At 40.5% G+C, this 27,356-nt stretch overlaps 1 protein-coding gene across 2 annotated transcripts in view; it reads left to right on the forward strand.

The window, feature by feature from the left end:
• Positions 1-1,197: 1,197 nt before the first annotated feature.
• The window catches only part of METAP1 (methionyl aminopeptidase 1), a 32,866-nt gene continuing 6,707 nt past the window's right edge, over positions 1,198-27,356 (forward strand). The window contains exons 1-9 of one of the 2 annotated variants that reach the window (XM_058192346.1): positions 1,199-1,439; positions 4,740-4,791; positions 6,207-6,319; positions 15,217-15,277; positions 16,693-16,784; positions 16,937-17,020; positions 17,853-17,991; positions 20,228-20,359; positions 26,701-26,844. In XM_058192346.1, the coding sequence (XP_058048329.1) occupies positions 1,326-1,439; positions 4,740-4,791; positions 6,207-6,319; positions 15,217-15,277; positions 16,693-16,784; positions 16,937-17,020; positions 17,853-17,991; positions 20,228-20,359; positions 26,701-26,844 (931 nt within the window). In that variant the 5' untranslated portion in view covers positions 1,199-1,325. Of the gene's footprint in view, positions 1,440-4,739; positions 4,792-6,206; positions 6,320-15,216; positions 15,278-16,692; positions 16,785-16,936; positions 17,021-17,852; positions 17,992-20,227; positions 20,360-26,700; positions 26,845-27,356 lie in introns of both variants that reach the window. The other variant, XM_058192347.1, reaches the window with a different exon arrangement.

Consider the following 27,356-nt stretch of genomic DNA (forward strand, 5'->3'; position numbering starts at 1 on the left):
CTTTAAAATACACTCAAGACTACTAATTGAAAAAACAAAAGCCGCCAAAATAATTAAACTTTCAAATAAAGTTAGCGACCAGTCATGAACAACCACCAGAAGCCAAACTTGTAAAATTGTTTCTTGCCATCCTCCGCAACACCCAAGAATGCACCTTATTTCATTACCTTTTTTTTTTTTTTGCATTTTTGTGGATGAATTTGGACTGGAGGTACTTCCAAATGAAACGAGATTACGGAAACTTATCATTTTTATTTTCAAATCATAACTGTGGGGCTGAGAAATGCTGTGAGCAATAAAAGGTATGCCACATAGTGTATGGCAGGCATGTCATCTTTTAACTTATTTATAATTACAATGATATTTTAAAAAGTAAAAGCCAATTGGAAAAGGGAGACCCCCTACGCTCTGCTTCAAGTGTATACAAGCACACTGGTGCCCCAGGACAGCCCATGGCCTACCAGTGAATTAGTTAGCATTAAAAAAAAACACCTGTATGTAACAGATTCAGAAGGACTATGGGCAAATATGATATTTTTTATTTCGGGATTTTTTTTTTCCTGATGTTAAGCATTGCTTTTCCTTTGATCTTTTCCATGCTAATCAAGCATTTTACCTCTCATTAAATTATTTGGATGAGAAGGATTGGAATGACAAGCTAAATCAGCCTGTTTTATATTTCCTTCCTTCCTTCCTAGGCTATTTCTTCTCCCTTTCACCCTCAACATCCTCTACCAAGTAGGAAAAAACATAATCTGTCCCCTCAAGTCCGAGCAAATCCAAGAAAAATTCGTCGAGCCAGAAGAACCCATTCCAGGGATCTAGCGGATATCGCCAACCTAGCCCAGGCAGTGAATTTGCCAGCTCCTCATAGCCTGCTGGAGAGTCGAAGGAACCCAAGGATCCGTTATCCGAGTTAGGTAAGTTGGTCGTGCGAAGACTGACGTGCGCAACAAGTCTGGATGAGGAGGGCACTTCGAGCGTGGCTCCAGCGCAAATTCGCGGTACAACCGCGGCCTTATACAGCGGTGAGGAAAACGCTCTCGGCGACTAAAGAAACGTGGCGGAGACTTGGTATCCCGGGGAGGCGGCGCCGCTGACTTCTCAACCTCGCTCCGTTTCCACCCGGCCTCTCCTCAAGAGGGCGGAGAGAGGCGGGTGAGGTGGGCGGGCAAGCGGGGCCTGAAGCCCCTCCTCCCTGTTTCAGTCGGGAAATCTCCAGGCCGACAATTCCGCCTTTCCCTCCGCCCTTTCCCGGTGGCTGCTGCCGCTGCTCCCGCCGTCCGCCTGGGTCCGCTCCTGTGGCGGCGGTCGCAGCAGGCAGCATGGCGGCGTTGGAAGCCCGGGTGTGCGAGACGGCGGGCTGCAGCAGCGAGGCCAAGCTGCAGTGCCCCACCTGCATCAAGCTGGGCATTCAGGGATCCTACTTCTGCTCGCAGGTAAAAGCCGCCGCCGCTGCTCGGGGCGCCCTTTGCCCGCCATAGGGCGGGCCGGCGGAAAGCTTCGGCCGCAGAGGTCCCCCCCCACGACGGGAGCTCGGTTCGAGCGGGGCCCCGGCTCAGCCGGCCCGTCTTCCTTTCGGTTTCGACCCTGGGGGCTCCGGGACGCGGGGATTTCCTGCGCCTGGGGGACATGTGGGGCGGCTGTTGCCCTTCCAAGGCAGGTGTGACTCAGGCTGGCTGGGCCCGGGCCTGTTCTCTGGCCGCCCGAGCACGTTTTGCTGGGAAGTGAGGAACTGAATTCAGAAGGGCTGCACGGTGTTGCCCAGATTTCTGCTCGTAGGGTCTCTCTCTCTCTCTCTTTCAAGTTTGCCTTCTTCCTATGGTTGTTGCTAAGGGAGAAAAAGCAGAACCAAGGCGCTATCATTCAACCTGGGATTCGGTAGAGCAAAGGACTACAATGTCCATTCTTCCCAGTGATGTCACTTGTAGTCCAACGCACCCAACTCTGGTACGGGAAGAGCCCTAAATCTTTCTTGCCGCCCCTCTCCCTATCTCCACCCCCCCCCTTTTTTTTGGTTTTTTTCTACCTTGGGGTTCACATGTCAGAAGTGGCCAAATCTAAAGCAAGGGAGTGGAGATACAGTTTTCTTACTCATTGGTGGTAGGAATAGGCCCCATACATGCTGAAGGACAAAGCACTCAAAGCCTGACATCTTCTCCCCCCCCCCTTTTTTTTTTTTTTAAAATCCATTCTGACATCAAGATTCATAAGACAGATTTTGAAGAGATAAAAAACAAGGGCTGTGTTTTTCCAGTTTGTCAACAAGTGATGCACTTTGGATATTTTAGTTTATTGCCGAAGGAATTTTTGCCAGAACTTTTCCTCTAAAAGCAGTCCACAGGCTAAGGTTTTGATATCAACTGTAACAAGTTTCTGTGTCAAATTTGAAGAAAATCAGGCCTTGGCACCAGAACTATTCTAATTTTTCCAATGTCTTAAGGGATCCTGAAATGCAATCATAATTAAGAGTGATCCTGAACTCGGGTGGCCTGTCTTGTCTTCATTTAATATCGTGGCTTTGTTTCCATAGTTCAGCTTTTAAAATCAGGTGGACCTTCTTTTTTAGAAGGAAAATCTTTCTCCCTTTTCCAAAGTTCTGACATGTCTGTCCTCCATGTAGAGTATTCCTCTGAATCAGCTTCAGCTTTTGGTGACCATATGGACATATCCATGTAGTTTTATTGAAACTAGTAGAGAAATGATTTGCCATGATTTTCTTCCAAAATGGTTTTCTTGCTAAGAGTTTTTGGGTGTCCTATTGGTACACCACCCAGGTACCATGCTCATTTGAAATTAGCCAAAGTCATATAGCTGTGCTACCTGAGCTGGATACAGAAATTTGGGGAGCAGTAATAAGGAAGTGTCCTTTTTTTCCTATTACAAATCATATTTAAAAACACGGTAATTTAAGTCTGATTCATTTATCCAATTTAAGGATCCTGATGTTGCTTGCAGTCGGACCTGAATTCATACTTGTACACAATAATAAAAGCATAAACCATAGTTCTAGTGTATAGTGCATAGTGTAAAACACATGCAATGTCCATAATGAATGGTATGAGAATGGAAACTCAGGAAAATTTGTGTACGTATGTAATATATGCTTGTTTTAAATCTTACATGATTTCTGTGGTATTCATACAAATATATGTTTGCTAGGTTTTGAAGGAAGAAGCCTTTTGCAATCTTTTTTTATGATAAATACTTTAATTGGCTTCAAGTTAAATGTGCTGGAAGGCCACAAGATTAGACTCTGCTTCTGTCAGGTGTTTAAGGTTTATGATGTGTGAAATCCATTTGATTATTTTTCTTAAGAAATTAATACAAGAAAGCAAGATGAAAAAAAATGAAAAGGCAGCAACCACCTCTGTGTCATTAACAAATTAATGTTTGAAGATGATGAGAGTTGGGAGAAAAGGAAATGGGAACATCTTTGTGTTGTATTTTTGCTCTTGTTGCAAAGAGCAATAGTTTTACAAATTATGAAGGAAGTCAGGCTTGCTTTTAATAGAACTGGGTCGAGGGAACTATTTGCATAGGAAACGAGCTTGAATCAAGCATTCAGAATGTATTTTTGAAGGAAAAAAAAAAGATAGGTGTGGAAATGTTGCACATATGAAGAATTCAGCTGCCCACCTTTTTACTGGTGCTGTGGAGCTGCTTTTTGCAGTGACTACTCCAGGCTAAAGTAGGCTGCTGAAAAACATGATTGTAAGAAGAAACCATCTACATGTTGCCTTAGGGCAGTGATGGCGAACCTTTTCGGCACTGAGTGCCCAAACCAGAACGTGTGTGCATGTGCGCGCGCCAGAAACATGAAGACCAGCTGGTTGCCGCGTGCATGCCTGTTTTTTTGGGGTGGGGTTTTTTGGCCATTTTCAGGCCAGTTTTCAGGCTGGTTGTGGCCTGTAAAACAGCCCCAAAACACCCTGAAAATGGCCAAAAACAGCCAAAAAACAGGCCATTTTCAAGCCATTTTCTGGCACTCCGGCGCCGGAAATCAGAAGAGCAGCTGGCAATGGTACACCTGCCCACAGAGAGGTCTCTGCGTGTCCCTCTGGCACGCATGCCATAGGTTTGCCATCATGGCCTTAGGGAATGTAGGATTTAGCAATGGTTGGATCTCCTCTTCATGATTTTGCTAAATTTTTGTTTCGAGCTGCATGAAAACTTTATTTTTTAATGATAGGGGTAGATGTGATGGTGAGTTCTGTACTATCTAGCAGTGTTGTGAATGTTATCATTTAGGCTCCAGGAAACTATTTTCCATTTTGAAATGCCAAAATTTGTTTACTGTGCTTTTGTCCCATCCCCATATGGTGGCTATAAATGCTCATATAGTGACAACAAATATTGCCATAAAAGACTCAGAGTTGCCTTGAACTGAGAGATGGGTGGCAAATAAGTTTGATAAAAAAGATATGAAAGGGCTCCATGTTTCCAGTCCAAGACTAAACTAAGATATGTTTTTAAAGTGCTTTAAAAACATATATTAGGCATTAAAAAATATAGTACAAATATATAAAAGCAATATTAGGCATATATACTTATATGTCAGGTGGCTTTTGAGCCTTATTAAAAAGAAATCCAATTAGTGTCTGCCGTTTGAACTGAAGTGCAGTACCTATTTTCCTTCATCTTTCTAGAGTGTGGCTTATAACCTGTGGAACTGTGTTAGCCATATAAAGTTAATCTGTTTCAAAGTATTGCTAAATTTATATAATATACCTTTTTAGGAATGTTTTAAAGGAAGCTGGGCTACTCACAAATTGCTACACAAGAAAGCAAGTAAGCAAGTATACCCTTTTGATTTTATCATATTTCCTTTACAATCTATTTTGTTGATGGTAACATCAAATCATCCTAAAATCAATCTGTAATAACTGTTTGGTTGTTATTGTTGTAATAAATGTGGGTTTGCTGTCTGAGGTGTACATCATACAAGGATTCATAGAGGACTGAATGGTCTTTTGTATAACAGAAAAGGAAAAAACCCAGTCCATGTGTTGTACTGAATGATGGTTTGCTTAACTATGGTTTATTGAATTTGTAGAATTAGCTGTACTAATGTACACATAGTTGATAATTCATAGCAGCTAGATTCATATAACACAATGGGAAATATTAATCTAGATGACAGAGGAAAATGGTTTAAATTATGATTTTCCTTGATTTTCTTTTTAATTACTATATAAATTTTCTTAATTTTTTTATGGAAGAACATTCATACACATGGGAAGCCACAACTTTAGCTTGCAGTGGTACGGTCATGAAAGTGATCTGACACGTTAGTCCCTTTCTTAAAATATTTCTGATTTCTTTCTAGATACTTTATGGGTAATGCTTTTTACACATTAGTAGATTTTTATGTCTGAATTGGACCTTGGACTTTAGTTTCTGAAACAGTTGTGATTTTTCACTACTTCAGGAATGGTGCAAGATGTGGCATACAGGTAGTCCTCGACTTACGACCATAATTGAGTCCAAAATTTCTGTTGTTAAGTGGAACATTTGTTAAGTGAGCTTTGCCCCATTTTATGACCTTTCTTGCCACAGTTCTTAAGTGAATCACTGCAGTTAAGTTAGTAGCACAGTTGTTAAGTAAATCTGGCTTCCCTATTGACTTTGCTTGTCACACGGTCACAAAAGGTGATCACATGATCTTGGGAGACAGCAATGGTCATAAGTATGAGTCAGTTGCCAAGTATCTGAATTTTGATCATGTGACCATGGGGATGGTAACTCAGATTGTAAGTGTGAAAAACCATCATAAGTCACTTTTTTCAGTGCCGTCGTAACTTTGAACAGTCACTAAATGAACTGTTGTAAGCCGAGGACACCTGTATTTAAAAATGAGTTCAGGGAGACAGAGGAACTGAAAAATAAAGAGACAGTATGACTGGAACAGTAGAGTTTTGACAGTGAATCTATTGCAAATGGGCTGGGAAAACTAGGCCGGTGCTTTAGTACTGACTTGGATTTATTTCTTTTTTATAACTTTTTGGCAAAAATGATCTTTATACGAATAGTATCTGAGTTAGATTGTACAGGAAAAGCAAGCCGGGTGCGGGGACGGGAGGGGAATTTAGAGCTCTAAAGAAGAGAGTGGAAAGAAGTTCCATTGATCCATCTAACTTTTCAATTTCTGATGTTCGATGAAGTTTCTTAATTACAATCGGTAATGATTCTGCTTTGTTTTATAGAAGACGAGAAAGCAAAACGAGAAGTTTCTGCCTGGACTATAGATGGAGACATAAACACAGATCCCTGGGCTGGTTATCGATATACTGGGAAACTCAGGCCACATTATCCACTGGTAAATAGGGTGAAATAACTGAAATGTGTCACTTTGTTCACTTTTTCCACCAGTCAAACCACAGGAAGGTAATTTTTTCATGATAGTTCTCCCAGTTAGAGAATGTGATTGTCCAGTTATTTTTTTAAAGATGTGTACACATTAAACAATTTTGATAGTTATTTACCATAATGTATTTAAATTACAATACATTATTTTAGTATATTTAAAATTTAACAATTTAAAATATCCTACTATCCATTAAAGAGGGTTTTATCGAAGCTAATAAATTCTATTATTTGTCTTTCATGAATCGAGTCCACTTCCACAAAGGCTTTTACAGGTAGTCCTCAACTTACGACCACAATTGAGCCCAAAACTTTTGTTGTTAAGTGAGAAATTTGTTGAGTGTCAGATTCTGGTCTAAAGGGTGAGGAAAAATACCAAAGAACACAGTCTTGAAGCGTAATGGTTTATTTCCCTCATGAACACCCGGCACTAACTGACGTTCATTAATTGAAATACAAAGTCAGGACTAACTGCCCAGTTCCCTCCCCACCATTTAAATATTTCCCTAGCCCCGCCCATGCAGCCACACCCCATCCCTCAAGCTTCGACAGTCTGGGTCACTTGAAAGCAAGCAGTGAATCTAGCAGAGTGCAAACGCCAGCCACACACAGCGCTCAGGCGTCTTCCTGCTTCTCAGCCACATGGCCCCCCTCATAGCTGTTCAGCAGCGATTTCATCATCGGCAATGTGTCAGCTCTGGCTTGTCCTCGCCCATCCAGCTGTCGGTTTTAGCGTGGGTCCAGCGGTCCAGTGGGTGTAGTGTGCGGTGGGCATTGTGCTCACTGGGAAAGGCAATCCCGGCTTCTCCGTTCCCCACCGGAATGGAAGCCCTGGGCCTACAGGCACACCAGGGCTGAAGTGAGTTTTGCCCCATTTTACGAGTTTTGTTGCCACATTTGTTAAGTGAATCACTGCAGTTGTTAAGTGAATCTGGCTTCCGCATTGACTTTGCTTGTCAAACGGACACAAAAGGTGTTCACATGACTCTAGGACACTTCAACTGTCATAAATATGAACCAGTTACCAAGCATCTGACTGTAAATCACAAGACCATGGGGATGCTGCAATGGTCATAAGTGTGAAAAATGGCCATAAGTCACTTTTTTCAGTGCCATTGTAACTTTGAACGGTCAGTAAGTGAACTACCTGTATAAGGACTACCTGTATAAATTTAAGTTTATTAATCTCTAAAATGCCATAAGATTTTTTGTTTTTCAACAGCAATATGCTGTCCCTTTTAGAGACATAGTACTCCAGTACAGGTAGTCCTTGACTTACAACCAATAATTTAGGGACCATTCAAAATTACAGTAGAAATGAATAAAATGACTTATGACTAGTCCTCGCACTTATTACTGTCACAGCCTCTCCATGATCACTTGATTAAAATTCGGGCACTTGGCAATTGGTATACACATTTACAATAACTGCAGTGTCCCAGGGTCATATGATCTCCATTTCCAATCTTCCCTGATGACTTCTGACAAGCAAATTCAATAATTGCATCATTTGCTTAAAAGCTGCTGTGATTCGCTTAACAACTCAGACAAAAAAGGTTGTAAAATTGGGCATAACTGACTTAACATCCGCCTTGCTTAGCAATAGACACTCTGATTCCAATTGTATTCTAACGTCAAGGACCAGCTGTGTATAGAACAAAGGAAACATTAATCATGTCTGTTTTAGTGGATAGTCCATAATAGAAGATTTGGGTTTTATTCTGCAAATATTTTCTCAGCTTGGAAATGGCTATGCATATAAACAGCAGCTCAATTTGATGAGAACAAATCAGGCATTTTAAAATATATTTTTAGAAGAGGTCTTCCAACTTCATATAGGCTTTGAAAAAAAAAGTATTTTAAGGCCTTTCTAAATCTTGACAGGTGCAGATAAGTATAGGGAGTGACTAATAATGTATTTGTCAGTATATAGCAGTGGTTCCCAACCTTTTCTTGTTTGAGGCACAATCTTTTCTTGTTTGAGGCACCCTTGGAAAGCCTTTCAAAAGTTCCCGGCACCCTTATAAGGAAATAGATATTTAAAATCTCCGTAGCTCAAAAGTTCCCGGCACCCTCAAAAGATCTCACGGCACCCCTTAGTGCCGCGGCACACTGGTTGGGAACCACTGGTATATAGGGTTCATGAATTGGAAGAGACATGGTAACAGGTCAGCCAATGGGGACTATTTGGTGACCCAGATGGCTCGGACCCTGGGCGTGGCTTAGGTTCACTGATCTGTATATATGTAAGTGCTTCTTTGATTATTGATTCTGTACTTCTGGATTCTGAGTTCTGGTTCTGACTTCTGCTGTATAATATTGTATATAAAGAAGTTTCTCATATAAATGAATCCTGCTGAATTGTTTACTTGTATGCTGGTTAGATTGCTGCAAACTCTAATAGGTTATGGCCCAGAGAACACCAGACACAGTAAGATTGAACTGTAATTAAGCTGAAGATTTGCCTGTGTTAAAAAAGTAAAAGGAAGAAGCAAAGAAGCTTGCAGGATGGCTGTTGAATTCAAGGAGAGCTCTCTGCCTCAATTGGGACAGAAGAATTATATTATTTGGGCTGCAAAAATTGAATGCTTTCTGAAGGCTGAGGAGCTCTGGGATATTGTTGTTAATCCACCCCAGGAGCAATTAGCAGCAACAGATCAAAGACAGCATGATAAGGCACTGGCTTACATCATCTTAAGTTTAGAAGATGAACAATTCCTGAATGTAGCTAATTTAAAAACTGCAAAAGAGGTTTGGCTGAAATTAAGAAGTGTGCATGTGAGTGTGTCAGCATGCAATATTGTGCAATTATCAAACAATTGTACAGAGCCCAGTTGCAACCACAAGAGAATGTGGAAATGTGCTGCATATGCAAACTTTATTCATTGAGTTGGAACAGCGTGGCATGCAGACCCCTGAATCTCAAAAGGTACTATTGGTGTTAAATAGTGATGAAACCGGGACATTGTTTCAGCTGTTTTTGAGTGCAAACAAGAACAGGATTTAAGAAAGGAATCTCTTAAAGCCTGCTTGATTTCAGAAGAAAACAAATGCCATTTTAGAAAAAGACATGGGGAGAAATTCCTGAGGTGGGGGCCCAAGGAGCAGAGAGAGAACAGCAACAGACAGCATGTCTGCAGAGACCAGATTAACAGAAGAGACCAGGTTACAGCCCAGCAAAGATTTTCTACAAAGAAAGCAACAGAACAGTGGTGTCTCATCTGTGGTGATAAGATTCATTTGAAGAAAGACTGTTTACAAAGAAAAGATACAACAGATGGACAGGCTGCTGTTCCAAAAGTTGGCTATTGCAATAGCAGAGACAAATGGTTAATAGACAGTGGGGCAAGTCAAACAATTGTTAATAATTCTAAATTGTTTTTCAGAATGGATCCAGCTGGAGGAGATGCAGTAGCCTTAGCAAATGGCCAGAAGGCTAAAGTCACTGAAAAGGCAGTGTGGTGATTCCATGTCTGAAGGAAAAGTTTTGCAACATATTATGTGTGCCTGAAATGGAGCTAATTTACTGAGTGTCTCTGGTCTAGACCAAAAGGGGTTTGAGACCACATTTGTAAATAGGAAGTGTCTCATAAAGAGAAATGGGAATGTATGTGCACAGGGTATAAAGCAGGTTAATCTTTATGTGTTGCAGGAACAAAAGGTTCAATGTGCCCAAACATTTGGAAATGTGGCACATGATTCATGTGATCATCTCTTGCACAGAAAGCTTGGCCATACCAGCTTAGAGTTTTACAAAAAATGAAAACAGTTTGGAGAAGGGTTAAACTTAAAAGGGTTTAAGGCAGTGGTGGGATTCAGCCAGTTCGCACCACTCCGGGAGAACCGGTTGTTAACTTTCTGAGCAGTTTGGCAAACTGGTTGTTGGAAGAAATCATTAGGGCAGAGAACCGGTTGTTAAATTACTTGAATCCCCCCACTGGTTTAAGGCATACTTGGACTGTGCAGTATGTAAGTAATGAAAGTCCAAGGCTTTTCCAGTAAGTAAAAGTAGCAAAAGGCAGACAACAAAAGCTTTAGAGCTGGTACATGCAGATTTGGTTGAGCCAATGCAAACCAGTTTGGGAGGAGCAAAGTATGCGCTGGTCATTGTAGATGACTACAGCAGATTTTATTTCTGCTATTTACTAAAGAATAAAATAGAGGTGCTACAGAAATTTAAGCAATGGGTAAGCTTCATAGAAAGGAGGTATAAACAACAAGTATGTCAGCTGCAGACTGATAGAGGTTCAGAATTCATGTCAGCAAGTTTTTCAATCATGGTTGGGACAGTTAGAAATAAAACACAGACGCACAAATCCGTACGCAGCAGCTGAGAACGGCGTGGCTGAGAGGTGGAATGGTGTCTTACAATGAAAGACTCACTGCTGGAAGATTCTGAGCAGGTCATATTGGGGTGAAGCCATGTTGACTGCTAATTATTTAATCAATAGGCTGTGGAGTTCTTCTATTAATAATACTCCATATGCAGTGCTATATGGGAGAAAGCCATCTCTGGCACATTTAAGGGTGTTTGGAAGCAATGCATGGGTGCATATTCCAAAAGCAATCAGGAGAAAAGGTCACCCAAAGGCTAGAAAGGTCAGGTTTACAGGCTATGGGCCTGGCTCAGAGAGCTATCATTTTAGCAATGGGAGCAAAAGAATAGTGATTTCCAGTTCTAGCTTTGCAGAGCAAAATTGGAACAGAATTGATGCCAATTTTTGGAATGATCCACTTAGTGATGGTGACCCACTTAGTGACAGTAACTCAGTTAGTGATGGTGTCAGTGTTCAGGGAGGAGAAACTGAAAGAGAGAAAAGGGAGTCAGGAGAAGATATGAAGCAAGAGAGGGTTGAAACACAAGAGCAGTCAATGCCACATAGGTCAGAGCGATGGAACAAGGGGATTCCACCTGACAGGCATTCTAATGAAATTTGGGTGAGGACAAAAGTGAAGCCTGTGATCAAAAGATATATCAATCTGCAATAGAGAGCTTCTTATATCTGTCACAGTGGTCCAGACCAGACATAGCTTGTGCAGTAAGCATCTTAAGTTGCTTTACTGCCGCACCAACGCAATTGCATTAGATGGGTATAAAAAGGATTCTCAGGTATTTGAAGGGAACCGTGAACTTGGGTCTTCAAATACAGGTCTCTGAAGAATTGAAATTAAAATGTTACATTGACAATGATTATGCCAATGAGGTAAAAACCAGAAAGTCTAATTCTGGGGACTTTAATTGGTTGGAAGTCCAGAAAACAAACAACTGTAGCCATTTCTATGGCAGAGGCAGAATTTATTGCTCTGTCTGAGTTTTGCTCAGAAGTAACTTGGTATGTACAGCTGTTAAAGGATTTAAACGTAAAAGTAACTGAAGCTGTAACGGTGTTTGAGGATAATGCTGCTTGCATTAAAATGGCTACAGGTGACAGAGTAAAGAATAGAAGCAAGCTTGTGGATATTAAAATATTATAATGTAAGAGAAGCCATCGAATGTAAATTAATTAGCTTGCTTCATTGTTCTTCAGAGGACAATCTGGCAGATATAACGATCAAGCCATTGGGTGGAGTGCACCATGGGAAGAATATTAAGTTATTTGGTTTTATGTCTATTCCAGTCATGAAGGGAGGAGTGTCAGTATATAAGGTTTCATGAATTGGAATAGACATGGTAGCAGGTCAGCCAATGGGGACTGTCTGGTGACCCAGGCGGCTCAGAGCCTGGGCGTGGCTTAGATTCACAGATCTGTATATATATGAGTGCTTCTGTGATTCTATAGCTTCTGTGATTATTGATTCTGTACTTCTGGATTGTGAGTTCTGGTTCTGGCTTCTGTATGATATTGTATATAAAGAAGTTTCTTATATAAATGAATCCTGCTGAATTGTTTACTTGTGTGCTGGTTGGATTGCTGCAAACTCTAATAGTATTAAACTAGGATTAATTAAACCTGGTTTTTGAATAAACCATAGTAATTTTCTTTGAATGTAGCATTAAGCCATAAGTGAATTCATAAAATAATCACATAGAATGGACTGATATGTAGTGCAGATTGATAAATAATTCAGTTCCTGCCCTGATATAAAGACTTGATAAAAGCTGCTAATAGAATGTTTAGGTTTTTTGCTAGCAGATGAACTCATGTACAACAGTATCTCAGTCTTTGAAGAAATACAAACTTGAAAAAATAATTTTCTGTTATCACGGGTGCAGTAGCTGATTATGGTGCTAATGTAGCTGGTGATTGCAGAATCAAAAGGAATGTAGATAGAATAACTTAAATTCCGCATATTAGAGCAGTACCTCCCTCCTTCATTACCCAAACCATTTACTAGAAAGTCCTTTTTACCATTTATCAGAAAGTACTTATTTAAATGTCCCTGTTGTAATTAGGTAATGATTCATGTGAAGAAGACAAAGAAAAACTTATACCCAGTGCTGGACAATTTGCCCAGGTTTGGGGAGCACTGTATTAGATTAATACAAATTAAAGTTTGTTTTGGTAATAGTTCAGAATTAAATCATGATTGTGCTTTCAGTTATGAAGACAAACCATGGTTTAAGTTTATTACCCACTTCCATTTTCTCTCCGCTCAATCAGTCATGATTTAATTACAGTTATATTTTTATGATCCTGGGCTTTCCTGAGTCACAGTTATAACTAGAGTTTCTCAAATCAAACCTATTTCAGAATGTGTTTTCTGTGTCTTCTAAGGCTTTTATAACCTCAAACGTAGGAACATAGGAAATTGCTTTACATAAATAATTGCCAATACATTTCTAAACTAATCTTTTTTTCCTTTCAAGTAAATTTGATTAAACAAGATTTTGAGAATCTTGCTCTCTGGTTATAAGCAGCTGCTAAATGTGTGACATAAAGTATGAAATTGTAAATTCTTTGGTATATTGCAGAATAGGTCACTGTCATTCATATAATAATGTCTTTGTCAGTTTGCAACCTTTAATACAAATGAGAACTCCCAGTCTGTTGTCTTGCTGGGCGAGTCTATAGAAAATTAGGAATACTGGCTTTCTATAGAAGCTGCAGTTCTTAGTGCAATGATTTGAGACCTCCAGTTTAAACTAGAAAACTTTTAAACAATTGGAGCAACAGGCTTCCTGCAGTTTTTCCGCAATCCTTAAAGGCAAGGGCATGTTATCTTGTTGGGGCTTGTTATTTCAACTCAAAAAGCAAGGAAACAAAAATGCATATCAAAATATAATTGAAGCAGTACACGTTTAATATTTTCTCCTTCTGCCACCCTAAATATTACAGTTCAATGGAAGATTTTTGGAAGGCTCACATAATGCCTTGGGAACTAATGTGGTATGCCATGGTTATTCAGAGTAACTGAATTCCGTTTTGCCTCTTAACATCATGTTGTCAAACTGAAACTTCCTAAATATACAATTACTTCAATAGTTATAAAAAGGAATGGTGGAATGACTGAAAACTTGGTTATTGTCCAAATGACTATTTTTTAATTGTTTTTATTTGGGCTTCATTCCTATAGCTCAGGATTTTTAAACTATAGCCACTTCAGACAAATCCTCATTTGAGGAAGAGAAATAAGATTGGGCAACTTGAGTACTTAGAGAAACCTATTTCCTAAAGTGTTAGACTGAACCAGAAGCAGAAACAGTATTTTCTTTGTCTTTTGAGCCTGTAATTTAAGCATCTAAACTAGAAGGACTCTCTTGATTTCCGAGCCCAGGAGTTCAGTGTGATTGCTAGGTTTCAGAGCAATATACAGAGTGGTTTAAAGATAGACATCTTGGGAGGGTTACTCGGGAGATGAACATTTTTTCTCTAGGGTGCACCAGGCTTCATGAGCTAAGGATCCCCAGAGGAATGTGATTGGAGCTCAGTGTTGATTCTTCTTCATCCACTTCTTGAGAGAAAGGCTGAGAATTGCTAAGAACATTTGTGTGCATTTGCCTTTGTCTCCAACAGGGTGGATTTGATTTAAATCATGATTTAAATCACTAGCAAAAGAAGCTGATTTAAATCATAATTTTTAAAGAGCAACTGTCATCTCTGTCCTGCAGCGGCTTCTCCACTGACCCACTGTCGTCTCACCGACAGTCCCATTCATTTTAATGGGACAGCTGGTGATGCAACAGTGACACAACAAGGTGAGGGGCAGGCAGCAGATGAGTGGATGCCGGCTAACAGGTGCTGCCATGATGGATCTGAAATGACAGGTGCTCTTTAAATGTGAGGACTCATTCTTGCTGGTAGTTAGAATCTTTAATATTATTTGCAAACAAAATGAAGGTTTCCTATTTAACTTGCAGAGCTTGGATTCATCAAGCTCCATTTCATGCTGAATAAACTAAATTATTAATGTATCTTAAATAGAAAACTATCTTTAAATAGATTTTTACTCCAAAAGCATTTTATTAAACTAAATTCTGTAAAAAAAAAAATCCAATTTAATTTTTTAAATTTTTTTTAATTTAAAAAACAACAACATTGATTTTTATCCACCCTGGTCTCCAATTCCTGACTCCAGTTCAGTTTCTTCTTTGATTCTCCAACATCTGTTCTACCTGGATTATTGTCCCCTTCCTTTGGATCTCTGGAATTATTTATATACTTTGGGCTCTTAGGCTGACTCCCAGTTACTTTTGCTGATATCTCCCATTGTTCTGTCTCTTGTTATCTGACACTGGCTCATCAAACAACACACTTGGCTTGTGGCTCTTGGATGGGAGATTTTAATATATGCTTTCATTTGATTTGAAAATATCCATTTTATAGTTTGTTTTCTAGCAACTGTTATCCACATTCAGAATGACTAAGCTAATAAATATGTTTAAACAGATCTTAATTGTGCTTTATTTAGATGCCAATGAGGCCTGTGCCGAGTTACATTCAAAGGCCAGATTATGCAGATCACCCCTTAGGTAATTATAGGCATAGTATAACTTTCATTTGTTGAGCCTGTGATTAATTTAAACTGTGTTAACTATTTCTTTTTCAGAATGGGTATGTCTCAAAAACATTTGGATGTATTATACTGCAGATTTGGTGACCAGTTGCTTTAGAAAAGTAACAACAACAACAAAATTTCAAGCAGAAGTGATTTTTTAAAATTTCACAAAAAAGCATTAGCCATTCTTCTGTTAGGTGACACACATTTGGTCACAATATTTCGCCAGATAACTCTGTCAAATGTTTGAGAAAAATTAGGGGAAGTTCAAATAAGATGACGTGTCATATCCAGGGTATCTTTGTTTTGCTCCTATTTTATATTTTACTGTTATTAATACTCTGTATCTTAAAATTATTTCAGATATAATTGCAGACTTTATGTGCAAAACCTACCATTCTGGAATGGAACATTCTGGTACAGAATCGGAGCATTCCAATTTTTCATCTGGATCCAAGCTGATCCAACCATATATAAGAGATCAGCACTGCCCAACTAGATTGGAACCACTGGCCCATCTAGTTCAGTAATCTGTTCTCACAATGACCAACCAATTGCACAGGAAAGCTCTCTAGTCTTCCAGTAGACGGCTTCAGAAGCACTTACACTGCCATCAAACTAATAGCCATTAATCCCAACTCTTTGGAATCCAACCAATAGCCAGGATTACATTTTGTGGTAGTGAGTTCCAAAGTTGAATGGCTTATTGTGTAAAAAAGAATTCGTTTAGTCAGTCTCGATTCTTTTTAAGATTCGGTTTCAATGGGTGACCTCTGGTTCTTTTGGGAAGAAGAGAATACCTTCTCCTTATTCTTTTTATCCACACTGTAGGTAATTTGTATGCTTCAGTCATGTTCTCTCTCAGTTGTCTCCTTTCTAAACTAAAAAGCCCCAAAATTACAGCCTCTCTTTGCAGAGAAACTGCTCTAGCCCCTTCGTTATTGTCCTCTGAAACTTTAGTTCCACTGTATCATTTTTAAGGTGTGGTGCCCAGAACTGCACACATTATTCCAGATGTGGTTGCACCATTGATTTATACTAACCATTGATTTATTTGTGAATGCTGTGGTAGTTTACTGGAAGTAAATCTTCCATAGCATTTGCATGCCGCTAACATGCATTTGTTTCTAAAATTTATTGTGAATAGATACCATTTCCCAGTATAATATAATAGTTAGAATCTGGGGCTGGAATAAATCAGATTTAAATTCCTACTGAACCACAAGTTCCCTAGTGATTTTTGAACAATTGTCTCTCAGTTCATTGGGTGTCATTGTTGGGATAAAATAAGAGGACAGCTTGATACGTTTTCTAACCTTGAGTTTTCTGGAGGAAACAAGGGAGCGCAATCTATTAGTTATCATAATGGTAAATAATCCTTTCTTTTAGGTATGTCTGAGTCAGAACAGGCCCTTAAAGGAACTTCTCAGATAAAGATCCTTTCTTCAGAAGATATAGAAGGGATGCGAGTTGTGTGTAGGGTAAGTTTATACTGCACAACATTAGTTAAAATGAAGTAGAATCTTAAAAAAAAAGTTTTGCATGCTTCTTATGTAACTACATACTTATATGTATTTATATTTATTCCATGAAAATTGTCATTATGAATAATTTCTGTTCCTTTATCCTGCAGCTTGCTAGAGAAGTCTTAGATGTTGCTGCCATGATGGTAAAGCCAGGTGTAACCACTGAAGAAATAGATCATGCTGTTCATTTAGTAAGGATACTTTGATGAGGTTCTATTTTTGTTATCATATTTTAAAGCTTAGATACTGTGTTGAATAAAAAAACACACCAGTTTACTAATGTCCTGCATAGTTAGGAGTGGCTATATAACATTAGTTCATAGATTCCCAATATTGCACCTGTAGCACTAGTGCCTTCTTGAGACTTTTCTGCAAATCTTCCAGACTCGGTACTACCTGACTTCAGTTTTCCCCTAATACTTAAAATTTAAAAAAACCAGGAAGCTAATATGTTGTCAGGCATCATGTGTATTTTAAAAGTGCTAAAAAGGTAAAGGTAAAGGTTTCCCTTGCACATATGTGCTAGTCATTCCTGACTCTAGGGGGCGGTGCTCATCTCCATTTCAAAGCTGAAGAGCCAGCACTGTCCGAAGACGTCTCTGTGGTCATGTGGCCGGCATGACTAAATGCCAAAGGTGCACGGAACGCTGTTACCTTCCCACCAAAGGTAGTCCCTATTTTTCTACTTGCATTTTTTACGAGATTTGAAACTGCTAGGTTTAGCAGAAGCTGGGACAAGTAACAGGAGCTCACTCCTTTATGCGGCACTAGAGATTTGAACTGCTGAACTGCTGACATTTCGATCGACAGGCTCAATGTCTTAGCCACTGAGCCACCATGTCCCTTTAAAAATGCTATTGGGTCGCAAATAGATCTTTATTCCAGGAGAGATTAACTGTCTAATCCTATATAGTTGATTTTAATCCATCTTTCAGAAATTATGCTTGCTTAAACTTGTTGCAGTTATTAAAATTATATTTTGGAATATTTTTGAGTGAAAAGCTTATTTAAAATTCTTTTCAGGCATGCATTGCCAGAAATTGCTACCCATCGCCACTGAATTATTACAATTTTCCTAAATCTTGCTGTACATCAGTAAACGAAGTCATCTGCCATGGCATACCAGACAGGCGACGCTTACAAGAAGGCGATATTGTTAATGGTAGGAAACTTCAAATAAATATTTTCATAGGAAATAGGATTTTAGAAGGATATTGCCATTGGAGAGAGAGTCTATGTAAACATCTATCCAACAATGATATCCTTCCAAAATATTAGTTTTGTTTTGCTTTGGGGATTACCAAACTCCAAAACATATGCTTTATTCTTGATATTTTAAAAACTCTGCTGGGGAAGCTTACTGGTCACAGTGCAGTCATCTTCTACTTGGCTAATTGTATACAGATGCAACCCATTAAGTTCTTTTTGTTTCTTTTCTACAACTTTTACATTTGTCCAGAATTAAAGCCATAAACCTTATAACAATTCCTTTCTTTTCTTAAAAAAGTCTCTGCATCTTCCAAGTAACTGTCCCTTTTGGCTGTGAAGCTTTTTGAGAGGAGCATGAACTGAAAATGATTCTTTTCAAGCATAATAGAATACAATATAATTTTTTTTATTGGACAAGTGTGATTGGACACACAAGGAATTTGTCTTGGTGCAGATGCTCTCGGTGTACATAAAAGAAAAGATACGTTCATCAAGAATCATAAGGTACAACACTTGATTCACATGGAGTTCTCTTTAGGAAGATTTATTGAGATGAAAAGAATAGAGAGGTACAGGAACTCTTTCCAATTTACATTCAGTTTATCTCTGCGTAGTTCACAACAGGCACTGTCTCATTTTGTTTTTTCTGTGAACTGACAAGCAAGAATGGGAGTGCTGAGAATGGGAGTTTTGCAACTGGTTGTATACATAGGAGATCTTTGAATGTTTATCAGTCTGAAAAACAATTATTGCATTGCCATAGCAGATTGTAAATTATATTTATATGCTGAGGTTATGGCTATTTCTTCAGATGCCTTTTGGTAATCACCATGAGAAACTTCTAATCTGAACTAACAGGACCTTTCTATTTTTTAATTCCTGATAATTCCACACTAAACAAGGAAGATTTTGTTTACCATGTTGTTGGTATAGCCATTTATATTTTCAACTAATTTTCCAATATTCATATGCAATGCACTCTGAAAGTCTGCTGACCCAACTATGAGACATCAACAGTCAACTTGTTGCATTTTGGAATAGTTTTTGTTTTGTCTTCAAAAGCAGCCCAAATAAAACACATTATTTTGACTCAACTTTGAGGTGGTAAGGACAGAAATAATCACCACTTGACCATCCTTTTGCAGAAATGTTTGCATTTGGTTTTCAGCTGTAGCTGGGCAAAGGCTTCCCTTAGTCCAGTCTCTATCTCAATGATGGCTAACTTTTTTTCCCTTGGGTGCCGAAAGCGTGTACATGTGTGCCCACACCCATAATGCAATGCCCCCCTGCGTGGCCCGGCCCCGCTGTGTGAGCCCCGCTGTGCTTCCCTGCCCCCCTACCCATGTGCGCGCGACCCCCCCATGCTCCCCCTGACCCCTGCACATGCGCACGCAACTCCCTCTGGGCCCCCCCACATGCACGCGCGACCCCCTGTGCCCCATTTTAGGCCTAACAGGCCTCTAGGAGGCTTTAGGGAGGCCTGCTAGGTCCAAAATGGGTGGGTGGGGGCCCGCCGCTCCCCCCTGGGCCCCATGCATGCGCGTGTGATTCCCCGCCCTCCCGTGCATGCGCGCATGACCCCCCCGCCCCCATGCATATGTGCGTGTCTCTGCAGAGACCCAAAAAACCAGCGGGAGGCACGTGTGCATGCACGGTGGAGCTGACCTAGGGCAACAGCTCATGTGCCCACAGAGATGGCTCCACGTGCCACCTGTGGCACGCATGCCATAGGTTCGCCATCACAGCTCTATCTGATGTTTTAGGAAAAGCTTTCAATCCAGGAAACCCAAGATTCCAGATAAAATCTTTCAGAGGTGTTATAATCACATCAGACATTAAATATGAAATTATACTGGTTCTAAGTAATTTTTGGATAAACAGTCATTTTGTCTTGCTGGGATTTCATCTGAGTCTTAATATAGTTTCCTGTCTAGAGTCTAGCACCCATCAGATACTATACAGCTGAGTGTCCTTAGTATGTTGGTGATTTCTTGTCTCAGACTGTTGGTTTATCTTTGCTAGTGGTTTCATGTAGATGTCAAATAAACTAGGAAAAAAAGAGCTGAGTCCTGGGGCACGCACATGATGCTTTCTGATTTTGTTATGTGTTTTTGATATTGGTTCTGTAGCCTTGTTACGATTGCAAAAACAGAATATGGAAAATGCAGTGTTCCTTTTGTTTCTTGTAGTGGACATTACTGTTTATCGTAATGGTTATCATGGGGATCTCAATGAGACATTTTATGTTGGAGAAGTTGATGAGGGTGCAAAACGATTAGTTCAGACGACATATGAATGCCTAATGCAAGCAATTGATGCAGGTAAGAGCTTTTTGAAACCTGTGCCTGACTTTCTTTTTACACATTACAGACAGAAGATCAGTTGTATTCAGTTTTGCCTCCTTTTTTATTTTTATTTTTTTTATTTGCATTTATATCCCGCCCTTCTCCGAAGACTCAGGGCGGCTTACACTATGTTTTGTTGTTGTTAGTTGCGAAGTTGTGTCCAACCCATCACAACCCCATGGACAACATTCCTCCAGGTCTTCCTGTCCTCTATCATCTTCTAGAGCAGGGGTCACCAACTTTTTGGACCTCAGGGACCATTAAATTCATAATTTAAAATCCCGTGGACCACTAATAGAATCTGTCTAATGACCAGCTGGGTGGGTGTGGCTAAGTGGTCATGTGACTGGGTGGGCACGGTCAACTCAATGTTACTCGCATTGAGGGGCACCTCGTCGGCCTCTACTCGCCCCTCCCCGCCTGCCCGCTAAGGCTCCTTAGGGTCCCAACAGGAAGTAGTTGTTGGAGCTAAGCAGCCACCATGTGAAAGAGTTAGCAAAACAGCTGGCTCAGTTCAAATTGGATCTGATCAAGAAGGAGGCTCAGCGGAAGCAGTTCACTGAGGACTATGAGCATAGGCTTTCCAAGCAGAGGGAAGACCTGCAGGAGTGCAAGGCCAGGTACCAGCACCTGGAGGCTTAGCGGGCTGAGATGGTCAGCCAGTTCCAGGCCATGAGGCAGTCCCACTGGAACAAGGCCCTCCAGCTCTTCATCACCAGTGGTGCTTCCCTCCAGCCTTTGCCCAAAGCCCCTCACAAGGAGGTTGAAGCAGACCCCAAGTCTGAATTTCCGCCCCCCCTCCGACCCACACAAAAAGACCCTGAAGGGGAAGACTCTCTGCAGTAACACAAATGTTCATTGCATTTATCCGGCCCAGGGGCCGTAGCTTAAGGACCCCTGATATAGTGCAATATAAAAAATGCAAATAATTTTTCTGCGGATCACCAAAATTTTCTTGCGGACCACCAGTTGGTGACCGCTGCTCTAGAGTCCATTTAAGTTCACACCTTCTGCTTCGGTGACTCCATCTAGCCAGCTCATTCTCTGTCATCCCATTCTTCTTTTGCACTCAGTCTTTCCCAGCATTAGGCTCTTCTCCAGTGAGTCCTTCCTTCTCATTAGGTGGCCAAAATATTTCAGTTTCATCTTTAGGATCTGGCCTTCTAAAGAGCAGTCAGGATTGATCTCCTCTAGGACTGACCGGTTTGATCACCTTGCAGTCCAAGACTCAGGCGGCTTACACTATGTTTTGTTGTTGTTAGTTGCGAAGTTGTGTCCGACCCATCACAACCCCATGGACAACATTCCTCCAGGTCTTCCTGTTCTCTATCATCTTCTAGAGCAGGGGTCACCAACTTTTTGGACCTCAGGGACCATTAAATTCATAATTTAAAATCCCGTGGACCACTAATAGAATCTGTCTAATGACCAGCTGGGTGGGTGTGGCTAAGTGGTCATGTGACTGGGTGGGCACGGTCAACTCAATGTTACTCGCATTGAGGGGCACCTCGTCGGCCTCTACTCGCCCCTCCCCGCCTACCCGCTAAGGCTCCTTAGGGTCCCAACAGGAAGTAGTTGTTGGAGCTAAGCAGCCACCATGTGAAAGAGTTAGCAAAACAGCTGGCTCAGTTCAAATTGGATCTGATCAAGAAGGAGGCTCAGCGGAAGCAGTTCACTGAGGACTATGAGCATAGGCTTTCCAAGCAGAGGGAAGACCTGCAGGAGTGCAAGGCCAGGTACCAGCACCTGGAGGCTTAGCGGGCTGAGATGGTCAGCCAGTTCCAGGCCATGAGGCAGTCCCACTGGAACAAGGCCCTCCAGCTCTTCATCACCAGTGGTGCTTCCCTCCAGCCTTTGCCCAAAGCCCCTCACCAGGAGGTTGAAGCAGACCCCAAGTCTGAATTTCCGCCCCCCCTCCGACCCACACAAAAAGACCCTGAAGGGGAAGACTCTCTGCAGTAACACAAATGTTCATTGCATTTATCCGGCCCAGGGGCCGTAGCTTAAGGACCCCTGATATAGTGCAATATAAAAAATGCAAATAATTTTTCTGCGGATCACCAACATTTTCTTGCGGACCACCAGTTGGTGACCGCTGCTCTAGAGTCCATTTAAGTTCACACCTTCTGCTTCGGTGACTCCATCTAGCCAGCTCATTCTCTGTCATCCCATTCTTCTTTTGCACTCAGTCTTTCCCAGCATTAGGCTCTTCTCCAGTGAGTCCTTCCTTCTCATTAGGTGGCCAAAATATTTCAGTTTCATCTTCAGGATCTGGCCTTCTAAAGAGCAGTCAGGATTGATCTCCTCTAGGACTGACCGGTTTGATCACCTTGCAGTCCAAGGGACTCGCAGGAGTCTTCTCCAGCACCAGAGTTCAAAGGCCTCAATTCTTTGGCCTCCCTTAAGAAGTCTCTTTCAATCAACATGCTGTCCTGTTCCAAATTGCTGTAATTTTATTCCTTTTGGTGGGGATGACTGGCTTATTCAAAATGATTAATTTTAATAGCGCAATAAATGGCTTAAATAAAGCTTCAGAAAATTGGTGGTTTCCAGAAGCACTGGCTAAACATTAATGGAATGTCAAGTTTGAAATTCTTTGCTGAATGTCTAACAGTTGCAGTCTGTTTCTCTTGTAAATCTGTGTCCTCGCATGTTGTTGACAAATTAAAAATGTTTTGAGGCAGAAAGTGAAAATGAATTAATGTAACATAAGATGAAACTTAATCATTTCTCTAGGCATCCTAATTTTGTAAAATAGTTATTTACTGGAGGCAGTTCAAATTCTCCAAAATCCAGGCAATGAATTTGCATAACAAAAGACTAGATTAAACTGATTATCAAAATTCTTCCCCTGGAGCTTTAGCATTTGCAGGGGAAACTAATACTCATACTTAAACAGGACACAGAGGTTTTTTTATGTTGCCCAAGGAATGATTAAATGGCTGGATTGAACACTATGCTACATGTTCATTGAAAATCTAGTTTGAATGCTTTGTAGTTCTTCCTTTTTCCTGCCTATAAGAACCACCGTGGTTTTTGCAAGACACTGTTAAAACAATGTTCAGTAAAACAAGAATATTAAAGTAGGAGCCTGTCATGCTAAGCTATAAACAACAACTGGATTCACCCATCATCCTAAGCCACAGGCTGAACCTGGCCAGAGGTCCAAGTTTTCAGCATTCTTTGTCATTTGAGGGCCAAGCAGTTGCCTTCAGGAGGCTCACAAACATAGAAGGGGAATGATAACTCTTTTCAGCAGTTGCTCCCTAAGATTTGGCAAATGATGCTGCTCGTGATTTCAGAGGTAATATAACAGCCATCAAGTCCAATAGCTGTTTATAGCCTGATCCTCCATGACTTTATCTTCTTTTAAAATTAAGCTGGTGCCTGCCACCCTATTTAAATACAGCCATCCGACAAACAATGCAAACTGCATTATGCCTTAGTTGTAGCTGTGGAACTAATGTCTGAAAACTAGAAATGATACTGTGTTTATAGCCTGGGCAGCTAGTAAGCTTGTTCTCCCTGATAGTATTCTGTGTGTCCAAACTTGAAACCTTTACATAACATAACATAACATCAGAGTTGGAAGGGACCTTGGAGGCCTTCTAGTCCAACCCCCTGCCCAGGCAGGAAACCCTACACCATCTCAGTCAGATGGTTATCCAACATTTTCTTAAAAATTTCCAGTGTTGGAGCATTCACAACTTCTGAAGGCAAGTTGTTCCACTTATTAATTGTTCTAACTGTCAGGAAATTTCTCCTTAGTTCTAAGTTGCTTCTTTCCTTGATCAGTTTCCACCCATTGCTTCTTGTTCTACCCTCAGGTGCTTTGGAGAACAGCCCGACTCCCACTTCTCTGTGGCAGCCCCTGAGATATTGGAACACTGCTATCATGTCTCCCCTAGTCCTTCTTTTTGTTAAACTAGACATACCCAGTTCCTGCAACCGTTCTTCATATGTTTTATCCTCCAGTCCCCTAATCATCTTTGTTGCTCTTCTCTGCACTCTTTCTAGAGTCTCAACATCTTTTTTACATCGTGGCGACCAAAACTGGATGCAATATTCCAAGTGTGGCCTTACCAAGGCATTATAAAGTGGTACTAGCACTTCACGTGATCTTGATTCTATCCTCTGTTTATGCAGCCCAGAACTGTGTTGGCTTTTTTAACAGCTGCTGCACACTGCTGGCTCATATCTAGATGGTTATCCACTAGGACTCCAAGATCCCTCTCACAGGTACTACTATTGAGCAAGGTACCACATATACGGTACTGGTGCATTTTGTTTTTTGGCCTAAATGTAGAACCTTACTTTTTTCACTGTTGAATTTCATTTTGTTAGATAGCGCCCAATGTTCAAGTCTGTCAAGATCTTTCTGTAACTTGAGCCTATCTTCTGGAGTGTTGGCTATTCCTGCCAGCTTGGTGTCATCTGCAAATTTGATGAGTTCCCATCTATCCCTCGCCCAAGTCATTGATGAAGATGTTGAAGAGTACTGGGCCTAAAACAGAGCCTTGGGGTACTCCACTGCATACTTCCCTCCATGTGGATGTAGTTCCGTTGAGGACTACACGTTGAGTGCGGTTGGTCAGCCAGTTACGAATCCATCTGGTGGTGGTGCTGTCTAACCCACATTTTTCTACTTTATCTAGTAGTAGGTTATGGTCTACTTTATCAAATGCTTTACTGAAGTCCAAGTAAATTATATCAACAGCATTCCTCTGGTCTACTAATTTTGTCATTTTGTCAAAGAATGCGATAAGATTAGTCTGGCATGATCTGTTTTTGACAAACCCATGTTGGCTTTTGGTTATTACTTTGTTTGCTTCTAGGTGTTCGGTGATTCGTTGCTTGATTATCTTTTCCAGAATCTTCCCCGGTATTGAGGTCAGACTGATAGGTCTGTAGTTTCCTGGATCTGTTTTTTCCTTTTTGAAGATGGGAACTACATCAGCTCTTTTCCAGTCCTCTGGCAGCTCCCTGTGCTCCAGGATCTTTGAAAGATATAGTTCAGTGGTTCTGAGATCACGCCTGCCAGTTCCTTCAGAACCTTGGGGTGTAATCCATCCGTCCTGGTGATTTGAACTCGCCTAGGGTAGACAGGTGTTCACTTACCATTTTCTTCCCTATTTTAACTTGTGTTTCTAATCTGTTTTTGTAGTGCTGTTTTGATAGGTTGGATTGTTTTTTCCTTTTGTGTAAAGACAGATGCAAAATATGAGTTAAGTAGATCTGCTTTCTCCTGTTGCTTGTCATCTTCTTGCCACTTTCTCCCAGCAATGGGCCAATTGTTTCCTTGACTTTTTTCTTGTTTTTAACATGTTGGAAGAAGCTTTTTTTATTATTTTTTACTTTTGTCGCTAGCCTTTGTTCATTGTGAGCCTTAGCTTTCCTCACTTCATCTTTACAGGCTCGGCTATTTGCTGATATTCTGCCTTAGTTATTTGCCCTCTTTCCATTTTTTATATTTGTCCTTTTTGTCTTTCAATTTGTCAGATAGTTCTTTATGCATCCATGCTGGTTTCTTTTGTGATCTACTATTTTTCTTCTTCATTGGTATTGTGTTAGACTGTGCTTTTATAATCTCACTTTTCAAAATTTCCCAAGCTTCTTGAGTTGTTTTCCCCCTGAGGATTCTCATCCATTGAATCCTTCTCAAGATCTCTCTAAGTTTATTGAAATTAGCTCTTAAAGTCCAAGACTCTAGTTTGACTTTGTTCTACTACTTGTATTTGCTTAATGTTGAATTCCAATATTGCGTGGTCACTTGCCCCCAAGGTTCCTGTAGCTTCAACACCTTCTATCATTTCATCTCTGTTAGTGAGAATTAAGTCCAATATGGCTGACCCCCTTGTCGCCTTCTCTATTTTTTGGGAAACAAAGTTGTCTGCTAGGTTTGTTAGGAACCTGTTGGATTTTCCACTTGGTGCAGAGTTTGTTTCCCAGTTGATGTCAGGGTAGTTAAAATCCCCCATTACTACTGTGATGTGCTTCCTACATACCTTAGTTAGCTGACTAGCAAAAAGTTCATCTACTTCCTCTGTTTGGTTGGGTGGCCTATAGTATAGACCTATGGCAATATCGTTTTTCACCCCTTTTATATTGACCCAAATACATTCAAGATGATGATTTACATTTGAAAGTATTTGATCAGAAGACTTCCTTTTCTTCCTTTTTTTTTGGTATCATAACTTCTGAGCTCTTGTGTAATTCTTTGAAGGAGAACATGCACATGTTCCAAAAGAAGAGAATATGTGTATAAATACTGACCACTGTTTTCACTGTGATTTCTAAACGTATGTATTGCTTTGCAGTAAAGCCTGGTGTACGGTATAGAGAATTGGGAAATATTATACAGAAACACGCTCAAGCCAATGGGTTTTCAGTAGTTCGGAGCTACTGTGGGCATGGGATTCATAAGCTTTTCCACACCGCTCCCAATGTGCCACATTATGCCAGTAAGTATAAGCAGTACCTGCTCTGGTGTTGTGTTGCTAGCAATCAGTAAACCTTATTGTTTCCTATGTTTCTATAGCTGGTGAGCTTAAAAGTGACATTCACATATATGCATCTGAGCCTTTAGGAACATCTTAAAATGGGTTGGAAAACACAAAGGCTTATTTTATAATCAGAATTCTGTGGTCAGCCCCTTAACTGCCCAACCAGTTATATTGTTGTGAGTGTATTCTTGAAGGGCGGCTCCACAAACAATATACAGGTAGTCTTCAACTTGCGACTACAATTGAGCCCAACATTCCTGTGGTTAAGTGAGACATTTGTTAATTGAATTTTGTCCCGTTTTACAACCTTTCTTGCCACAGTTGTTAAGCAAATCACTGTACTTGATTAACTACTAATCCAGTTAAGCAAATATATAGAAAGTTTCTCCATTGACTTTACTTGTCAGAAGGTCAAAAAAGGTGATCACATGACCTTAGGACACAGCAACAGTCATAAATATGAACCAGTT

This window comes from Ahaetulla prasina, chromosome 8, assembly GCF_028640845.1.
Source record: "Ahaetulla prasina isolate Xishuangbanna chromosome 8, ASM2864084v1, whole genome shotgun sequence".
NCBI lineage: Eukaryota > Metazoa > Chordata > Lepidosauria > Squamata > Colubridae > Ahaetulla > Ahaetulla prasina.